This window comes from Colobus angolensis, unplaced genomic scaffold (genome assembly GCF_000951035.1).
Source record: "Colobus angolensis palliatus isolate OR3802 unplaced genomic scaffold, Cang.pa_1.0 Scaffold131, whole genome shotgun sequence".
NCBI classification, from domain to species: Eukaryota; Metazoa; Chordata; class Mammalia; order Primates; family Cercopithecidae; genus Colobus; species Colobus angolensis.
Window position 1 is genome coordinate 4,872,886 of NW_012114364.1, and position 10,610 is coordinate 4,883,495.

Sequence of the window (10,610 nt, forward strand, 5' to 3'; positions counted from 1 at the left end):
AAAAAAAATATAAGGACAAATGGATTATATAGTATTTGGCGTACATATAAGTGGTTGAAATAATGAACTATATACTTAGGCACCAAAAGACTATTTTACTTCTCTATAAAATACAACTACATTACTCAACAAACATAGCTTGCAAATTTTAAATTAAGTTATTGACTGAATGGAAGGCTAGCACTGCCCTTTATCATTAATAGTTCTTTGTGAACACAGGAATAGTCTATGTACATTTTCTTCAAAGTGTTTTTAAAATACTAATTTTAATTAAATTAATTTGAATGAACAACATGAATGCCATTGCTCAAGTGCCCAAGAAAATCAAAAGACTACATGTTTGGCAAGGTAGTATAATAGTTAATATTACACTACTAATAGTATTGGAAACCACACAAATATAGGCCCACATTTTGACTCCATCACTTTGCTACCTGTGCAATGTTTAACATTTAACTTTTCTGCGCCTCAGTATTTTTATGTCTGAACTTAGTATACAAGTAGTACCAACTTCATAATGTTATATGAATAAATACATGGGAAATGCTTATTCAATTTTGGGCCCATAGTTGGGGTTTTATGTTACTTATATATATATATTTGTAAGTCACACTCTGTGTTTCAAATTAATAAAAATGCTAGCATTTTCTAATTATCTCAGTGTTAAAATTCTATCTAAAATGAAGTGATCTATTTAAATAAAACTAGAGAAGAGTTGAAGTTAAAAGATTAACCTTTGGCTCATCTCTTCGCACACCCATGCGGCCTCTCCTTGGTCTTCTTATCACTTTAGTTGTTCTGTAATCAGACTGGCTGTCCACTAGAGATCCCACTGAATACCGCAACTCAGCGGAGGTGTCTAGATGAGTTCTGGAAAAAAGGAAAAATATAAAATAATCCAATCTCAAATATTAAACTTACCAGGAAATTACTATCTGCTGTTTCACTAGCAATAAAGCAGAAGTCCTCAAGGAAATAAACCTCAAGAAAGAAAACTGATAAATTGTCATGACTCTGAGGCCTCTTTAGAGACTTATGTCAGAAGCTGCAGTCTTAGGTCCATTCCTGAAAGTCAAGTGCATTTTCTTCTTTTAGAATATACAGTACTTATAACCTTTCTGTTTATTATCATTTTCAAATGCAGTAGTAAAATGAATCATAATAAGACTGATAATCAAAATCCATTAGGTTAAATTCTGGCAATTTAATTTGAGATCTTTTGTGTATATCACAATATATGCTATTGCTTACTGTGTTTGTTTTAAGTATTTCTGATAAATCTAGCTAAAAATGTCTAAAATTTGGGGGTCCCAGAACTTTTCCAATTTTAAAATGTTTGGAGAAATTTATTCACACATTGTCTATTTTTCACATTCTATTTTTCAATTTAGAGAATCAACAAAATGCTTAAATTTAGATGGACCCAAAGCTTATGGTCTTAGTTTTATAAAAGAAAATAGGATATACTACCAAAAGTATTTTTAAAAAGTTTTTGATAAGACATTGTTTCAAAAGGATGAAGAAAAATCTTTTCATAAGCACATTTCATTCTTAAATCTGTTTAAAGATGAAAGATTTGGAAAATTTTAGTTGGAAAGTATCATTACACTAGTTTTCAATAAACATGGTAATAAAGTGCCCTACAATCAAAGTCCAGGCATATTACTTATATGTGGATTTATAGCAAATTCATTTTATTGTTACAATAATGATGATGATAATAACAGCGACATCATGCTGCCCTATAAAATGAAATAACAAATCCATCATCAGTAGGAAATACACTTAAAGCTGTTAGTTTTGTTGAATTTGAGGCTCCTGCTGATTGACTATACTCTCTTTTTAAGTTATCCTTGTGAACAAAGATAAGCACTTCCAAATATTATGTAACATTAAAAAGGGGAGGTGAGGTCTGAGTGTTTGCAACAACGGAAGACACTAACTTAAGAAAGTTCTTGTTTTGCCAATAGGACATTAAAACAAATGAACTGAAAAATTATCCCTCAAATAAGTGACAGCTATTGTTTTTGTAGCAATATACTTGACACTTAATGAAGTAAACAGGTTTTATCATGGATAAGTTACATAAAAAAACCAACAGGGCCATATTCATAAAGGACACAACTCTCTGTCTTCATCTGTTGAGCAGAGGCTCTAAGTTTCATGAAGAACAAAGATCAGAGTTTAGTTACCTTCCTACGTCCAGGAAGGCGTTCCTAGTATATAATAAGCACTTCATAAATATCTGGCAAGACGATAAATACATGAAATGATTTTAATACAAGCTTAAACTATCTTGCTCTGAACAGTCTGGGTTCCTTTTTCCTGTGGCTGCTTACCTTAATGTCCCTTTAGGTATCAGAGCAGAGTTTCTAACGTTAGAACTCATCATTCTATGAGCATTGTTTTCTTGTTGATTTATCTCACAACTCCAGATAACTTATTAAAAAAAAAAAAAAAACGCAAAACACAGATCTAATCATATCACTTTCCTGCTTAAAATTATTCAATGTCCTTAAAGGACCTCTATAATTCGGACCTTTGCCACTTTCCAGTTTCATTTTAAGGTACTCTCTGCATAGCTTTTCATACAACTATGCTGACTTTCTTTCAATTCCAGTAACTCACACTTTCTTTTCATTTCTTTGAACATGCTTTGTTTGTTTGTTTTTGTTTGTTTGTCTTCTCCTGAAAACAGTCTCAACACATGTGGTTAACAGTTTTAAGGTCTCAGTTTAAAAATATTATTGCCATCTACTATTCTAGCTCCTAGTATTCTTTTTATTATAACACTCCTCACACTCATCTCTCTCCTCTTTTTTCCAGTTCTCTGAGATAGTTCTCTAACAGGAGAAAACAGAGGCAATATTATCATGCTACTTCAATTTCTAAATCATTCTAGGTGTTCAATATTTTGAAAGGCTTTTGGAAGGGCTAAGTAAGTCACAAAATAGGTATCAGTTCATTTAAGCAATGAACCCTGTAGTTTCTCCTCCTGAATCTCCTGTTCTTTAATCTTATTAAAGAACTCACATAAATAAGCCAGGTAAGAATTTTTTTAGAGAAAACCTATTACCCATCGCTCTGCTTTCTGGAGTGTCCTCTGTTGTCCTTTCCAATTACCCAGATTCTACCTTTTCTCAGAGTTGAGCCAAATCAAGCCCTTTCTAGTCACTCTGGAATTCATTTTACTTTCTTCTCAGATGAGATATTAAGAGACAAGAGTGGTCACTGATATTCACTCGCCTAGCTTCTCTCTCCTCACCTCCCCACCTAGTAGATCAAACCTTAGTAGACTGAGTTCTCACACACCTCCTAGTTCCATAATTGTTTTTACAAAATTATTTGTCCTCAGAAGCATGGATGTTCTATAAATAATTGTTTAATAAACATTCAGTTATCCTGTAACTTATTATAAGTTCTGTTTAGCTAGCTTACCTTAATTATTTCTGTAATACTTTATACTTGTAATATGATTTACTATACATACTATACAAATAATATGATTTACTATAATGCTTACTTGTCTTATTTTATCTGCAAAGCAAGCCTGTGAGATAATCAGAAAAATATCATTTATGCCTATTTAGGTACAAATATGTATTTATTTAGAATGTTATTAAGGAAAACAGGTTTTCCAAACTCAAGCAGCTTGTAATTATCTGTCTGAGTCTTGGGAATGTGAATTGTCTTATTCTTGGTCTAGGGTTCCTTCCACTACAATCTGTTGATCAAAGAATAATTGTTCTATATAGGCCCAATCATCCTTCATTGTAGATAAATATCACATTGTTAGGCTGCCCATAACGACTCAGTGCAGTGATAGACTTTTAGACAACACTTTGAAACTCTGTATTTTGAGTTTCAAAGGTCAAACAAGGAACTGACCATTTATTCTTATTCATATATATTTAATCTATTGATTCAATAATGCTTATTCTATGCATTGACTCCCTTGATATTTTATCAGTTCTTCTCCTTCTCCACCATCCTTGTTATAATAATCATAACTATGTGAACACATACCATTGAAATAATAATTTCAGTTCATATATAAAAATCAGAATCTTAAAAATTTGAAAAACAAGTATGATTTTCTCAATTAGTGACTTACATATATAAAAGTTTCTTGGGTGTTTTTATGCCTGCCAAACTGTTTCTCATATTAAATTGAGTATGGAAATACTTAAACTATTAAATATTGTTTTTCCTTATTGAAAAGAGTTTAAGACACTTTAGGATTTTTTATTTGAATTTTTATTTGAGCATCTGAATAATGCTTTACCAGATATTCATTTATTCATTCTATAATATATCTTGAGAGCATACTCTATGCAAAATCGTTTTTTAGGTGTTGAGATTATGGTAGTTATCAAAACAAATACAAACCCCTCCTCTGGTGGAGTTAACTTTCTAAAGGTGAACATAACACTAAGAAAGACGGACTTTTCCTAAAAGCCTTTGGTAGTGGAAAGTTTCAAACAGCCACTATTATTCTGTGTTGCCTAGTAAATATATGTTTAAATGAGTGAGTCCTTCTAGGATTTCTAAACAATTTAAATAAAACATCTCAAACACAAAAGGAAATTATGTATGAATTATTAACATATCTATCTATCTATCTATCTATCTATCTATCTATCTATCTATCTATCTATCATCTATCAAGTAAGTTGACATCCATTGCTTATTTTTCTTAAGATGAGATAGTGAATCAAAGTAGATGAGTATGGCTAAATTTATTTGAAGTTTTCTTTTTCTTTTTTCTTTTTTTTACCTGATTCATTTCTCTTTTCCTCTTTTCTTGCAATTACTTTACCGAAATAGGTAACTGCTAAGTGACCGTAATCAATAATATTTGTTTAGTCACAATAAGCATTGAACATATTTCTGCCTGTTTTTACACTGAACACATGTAGAAAATTTTATGTTGAATTCAATTTGTATTGAACACATATAGAGAAAAGGGCTGACGCCTCTTCTTGCAATGAGATGCAATCTCTCTGTACACAGTTCAATTTCTTCATTTAAGAATCTTTTCATATATTTCTATCTATATAATGAAATGTAGAATACAAAAGGTAATTTAATTTTTTATTGATTACAGAAATAATTTCTAAATTAAAAAGTTATTTTTGAAGTAAAAACTGTAAATCAATGAAGAGTCATAACATGGTAATGACTAGTGAGCAATAGGAAGTACCGATTTATTTTAGTTGAGGACATATGAAACCATAAGGGAATTCATGTTGATTTTCAGTGAACTAGAGATAAGCTTTTAGTTTAATGTTACCTTGATATTGTGGGTTCAATTAAAGAGCCAGTTCTCATTTTCAGTTGGTCAAGTTCAGATCTCAGCTTTTCAATTTCTTCTGCTAATCTTTCCTAAAAAATCAAAACAATGTTACTCCGATGCCAGTAATATCAGCAACCAATTATGATAAACCAGTCTTAATGGTTTTTTTAAAAAGGAAAAACTGAGGATATATTTTTATTAAAGGTCATTACGCATAATAATAAAGTATGCCAAAATTTTCCCCTTGTAATAAAAAATGTGGATAGCAGAAATCAATAAAAAATTATCTACAATCCCTGGCATTCACTAATCCTGAATATTTGAAAATTCAAGGGAATATTAAAATTATGACCAGCTATGTAGATGTCACTTAAAAATGCAGAGTAGAAATCATATCTATTTTTGAAAATAAAGAAAATGTCTTTTTTATACAGTAAATGAAGAACTTCCAATATTCTACGAGGGTTAAAGGACATACGGGTGAAGGAAAAATATGATTGGATTGAAAGAAAAAGGAAATTAAACTCTCTGGCTTTTACTCTGCATGAGATAGGTAACAATTGGAGGATTTTTAAAAAAATATGTATGTAAATATGTTTGTATGTATGTATGTATGTATTTATTTTAAGACAGGGCCTCACTCTGTCACTGAGGCTGGAGTGCACCTTAAAAAATAAAGTTAACAACTGATTAGCTTGATATTGGCACAATTACTTGTACTTAATGATCATTTTTTCAAATGGACATTATAGGTTCTGGTCTGTAAATTTATGAAGATAGGGGTTGTCTTAGAGCTTTATTTAACTGCTCATGTAAGCATTCAATTTGGTTTTAATGATTATAACTTTTATATTGTTATACAGGTCTAAATGTATCATTCTAGATTTTTTCTACTATTGTTTTTCCCCTCCCCAGTGGCTAGTGCTTGATATTTTACTTTACTCAAACTTCTTTTCTTACCACACTTTTTTTTTTTTTGTCAATGTGGCCTTTGCAATGTTTCTCTTCTCTGTTCTTTTTATTCTCACTACCTCACTACCATCCTACTCTAAGCCCTTTTTATCTTTTTCCTGAATGATTTTTACCAGCTTCAGTCTCTTTCCTACACATTTCTCTGCTAGACATATAATTTTAAAACACATGTACAATAAACTAATGTGTTGCTTTAAAATGTTCAATAGTTTCTTATTGATTTGTAAATATCTTTGTTCATTATTTTCACAAAAGTGCGGTGAGTACCTCTTGTGTGTCAGGCACCTGAGATACAGTAGTGAGCTGAAAAATGTCTTGCCCTCTTGCAATTTAGAATTTAGTAGAAAAGATGAACAATAAACAAGCAGGAATATAGGAATATACAATGTTGTTAGGAAGGAGAAAATGGGAGTAATGGAGAGGTTTTTCAATAAAGTGATACTTGAGCAATGACCTAAATAAAGGAGAAATTAAAAAATGAGACTCTTAGGAAAAGGCATGGCAGATAAAAGCAACAGCATGTGCATATGCCTCTTAGTGGAAATGGAGTAGAGGGTAGGGAGTCCAGTGTGGCTGGATTGGAGAGGTTAAATGGACAAGTAGAGGATACTTTTTAAAAGTATGATTGCAGCACTCAGGAAGAGTAGTCCTAAAAGAGGTTGTAAACCACTTCAAACTCTCTGGCTTTTACTCTGCATGAGATGAGCAACAATTGGAGGATTTAAAAAAAAAAAATCTTTCATTTATTTATTCATTTAAAGACAGGGTCTCACTTTGTCACCTAAACTGGAGTGCAGTTTTGTGATCACAGCTCATTGCAGCCTTGAACTCCCGGGCTCAAGTAATCCTCTAGCCTCAGCCTTCCAAGTAGTTAGGAGGACTACAGGTGTGCACCACTGCACCTGGGTAATTTGTTTTTATTTTTTATTTTTGTAAAGATGGGTTCTTGCTATGTTTCCTGGATTTTCTAGCACAGAAGTGGCATGATCACTCTAATGGCTGTGAAATATATTGTCAAGTTAAATTGGGAGGTAGCAAAGAGAGGACATTTTTAGGCAAGAGAGTAATGGCTTGGACAAGATTGGTGTTAGGGTAAGACTGGCTATATTTTGGCTACATTGTGAGAGCAGAACTAAGAGGATTTGATATTGGACTAGATGAGGGACATGAAATAAACATAGAGGTCAAGACTGAGTCCAAGTTTTTTAGCCTGAGTAACTGAAAGAAAGAAATTGTAATTAAGATTGACTGAGAAGACTGCTGGTATGTTAGGTTAGGTGGTGGTGGTGTTCGATGTGTGGGAGTGGGGTGAGAATAGATTGGCATGTTACATTTGAGGTACATAGGTGTCCAAATGGAGATATTGAGTTGGCACTAGAATATAAAAACTCTCTCAGGGAAGAGGACCCAGTAGGTAATCTAAATTTGAATGTGTTCAACTTACAGATGGTGTTTAAATATAGGAGATCAGATGAGGTCACTAAGGGCGAATCAGAGAGAAGAAAGGATAGCTACCTAGAAACTTTAAATTTTAGAGATAAAGATGGAAAGGGAAACACTGAGAAAGAGGTTGAGCCTACAGAGGGTTTTGCTGATAATGGACTATGAGTACAGTTAGTTCAGTGGAAATTTGAGGAATTATAGAAGATGTGGTCAGATTAGTGAATGTGCCCATCTAAATGGGATGATAGTTCAGAAATGTGGTATGACTTGGGATTTACTCTCTGTGGAGATTGACATAAGCAAGGATGCAAAGCATGATATGATTAGTACTCTTGGTTGCTTAGGCAGATTGTTGGAGTTACAAGACTTCGGTAGGTGGTGGGGGAGTGGGTTCTGGGGATATTGCCAAGAGCACACAGAGCTTTGGATAACATAACATGCATAACAACATCTAGTCCAAAATTCACAATCTGCTCAAAAACTACTTCTTTAAATACATACCAGTCACAGTAAACTTCTGATGATTCATCAAATCAACCATCTTGATTTTCTTTGTTGCAGAGGATTCATCCTCTACCTAGAATCTTCTACCTTTATTAAGATCATATATGTCTTTAAGAGGCTACTAAAAATGTAATCTCCTCTGTGTTGTCATTGTGAACTACCTCAGAAAGACTCAGATACTATCTTCTAGGTCCCACATAACATTGTTCTAAAGATCTATCTTTCAGGAGATTTCAGGAGTCAAGGGCACCTTGACTATAGAATTAAATAGTTATTTTTAATTGCATCATAATATGCAGCATCCAGTAGGGTTAAATGTATAATTGTTCTCTTTCATCTATTCTTCATCTTTTCCAATACCTTCTATATCCCATACTATCCCTTCCTCCGTTCCTTCCTTCCTTCCTTCCTTCCTTCCTTCCTTCCTTCCCTCTCTCCTTCTCTCCTTCCCTCCTCCCTTCCCTTCCCTCTCTCCTTCTCTCCTTCCCTCCTCCCTTCCCTTCCCTCTCTTCCCTCCCTTCCTTCTTCCCCCCCCCTTCTTTTCTTCATTCCCCTTTTCCCTTCCTTCTCTCTCTCCATTTCTTCTATCTTTTCTCAACACACAATTATAGATCACTTCTTAAGTTAGCAATCCTAGCTTCTTCAACAAAATAAGATAAAATTGCTAACAATAACTTTACAGGCTAATAAGAAAAATACATATTAGCAACTACCATTAAAATTTCACAATCTGCCCTTAGTTTCCTCTTCTACCACATACCCTACAACAGTAATAATTGATTTCAGACAAATAGTTGTGCCTATTATTTAAAATGTCACACTCATTACCCATCCCCTCCCCCCACCAAGCACCTGTGATCATGCCGCATGCACTATGTTTGAAAGCCTTGCGTCAGAGTCCTACTTTCCCTTAAATCTTCAGTCAAGTCCCTCCTTCCTGAAGTCTTCTTCACAGCAGCAATATATTATTGTCTTTCCTACCTGTAGCTCTTACTGTCTACTTCACTAATTTGGCACTTGGCATCTGCTACTCTGCATCTCCACTGGTTTGTAAAGGCTGTGTTCTCTCTCCTCAATTGGAAATTTTTAGCTACGTTGGAACTAGGATTATGCTCAGACATATATAACTTAGCATAATCCTTATATATAATACTATTTCATATATTTCTGCTGAAAGACTATCTAAAACTAGGTATAAATTAGTGCATATATTTTAATTCTATTTATATAAGGCATAAAGAAAGATAAAACCATTTTTTAATGTTATAAGTCAAGATAGTGATTATCCTTTAATGGAAGAGTATGAGTATAGACTAATCTGGGGGGAGTTTCTGGAATGCAAATTTTTGGTGAATGTGGGTTGCAAAGATTCATCAAGCTCTCCCTCTCTATGTACACTCTTCTGCAGGTATAATAAAAATGTTAAAATTGTTTTACAAAGATAGTATGCTAAAATTATTTTTTCAAATTTATTTTACAACAAAATATTCATCAGTGGAATAGAAAATAAAAATATAAAAATGGGCCAAAAATGTAAGTTTCCATTATACCTTATCATGTAAAGATTCTTCAAGATTCTTTCTGAAAGTTTCTGATTCTTGAATTAAAACATTCTAAAAAAAGAAAATAGCAGAAATAATTAATAAATTAAACATAAAATACTTAAATATATATTGATTAATATTCTATCACTCAAGAATCCTCTTAGATTTGTTCCTTAGTACAGGTATTTCATAGAAATCACACTTTGATGAAATTTTCAAATGTAAGACCTTCACATTTAAAAAAATACGTAATTTAAATGGGAAATGTTATTTTGTAACACTTGAATGAACAAATGAAATAAATGTTGCTCTTTAAGCTATTTCTGTTTGCCTTTTCTCAGACCACATTTTAAATTGGAAACTATTGGTTATTCTTCAAGTAAGAAAAAGTGAGCAACAAGCTAAATCTTAGAGGTGTTATAAAGAATTCAGAAGAACTCACTTCTATTATCTGAAGAAAGAAGAAATCAGGAAATCATATTCTTAAAAATTTCACTTTCTGGACATTTACTGCAATGTGGAATTAACAATTTATAATGATACTTAAATCATTAGAGAAATAACAAATTCTAGCTACTCATAAACCTAATATTACATGTCACAAAGTCATGTGGAAATAAGCTGGCATCATCGATACTTAAAATAAACCTTGCCAGAAAATTATTTTTGTTGTTAAAAATTATTTATTTTTCTCCTGGCTAACACGGTGAAACCCCGTCTCTACTAAAAATACAAAAAATTAGCCGGGCGAGGTGGCCGGCGCCTGTGGTCCCAGCTACTCGGGAGGCTGAGGCAGGAGAATGGCGTGAACCCGGGAGGCGGAGGTTGCAGTGAGCTGAGATCCGGCCACT

General features: G+C 33.0%; 1 protein-coding gene across 10 annotated transcripts in view; it reads right to left on the reverse strand.

Moving 5' to 3' along the window:
* The window catches only part of PPFIA2 (protein tyrosine phosphatase, receptor type, f polypeptide (PTPRF), interacting protein (liprin), alpha 2), a 514,858-nt gene that overhangs the window by 102,535 nt on the left and 401,713 nt on the right, over positions 1–10,610 (reverse strand). For all 10 annotated transcript variants that reach the window (XM_011934119.1, XM_011934124.1, XM_011934121.1 and 7 more), the window contains 3 exons: positions 9,766–9,828; positions 5,294–5,385; positions 735–870 (listed from right to left, as the gene is read on the reverse strand). In XM_011934119.1, coding sequence (XP_011789509.1) covers positions 735–870; positions 5,294–5,385; positions 9,766–9,828 — 291 coding nt within the window. The remainder of the gene's footprint in view (positions 1–734; positions 871–5,293; positions 5,386–9,765; positions 9,829–10,610) is intronic.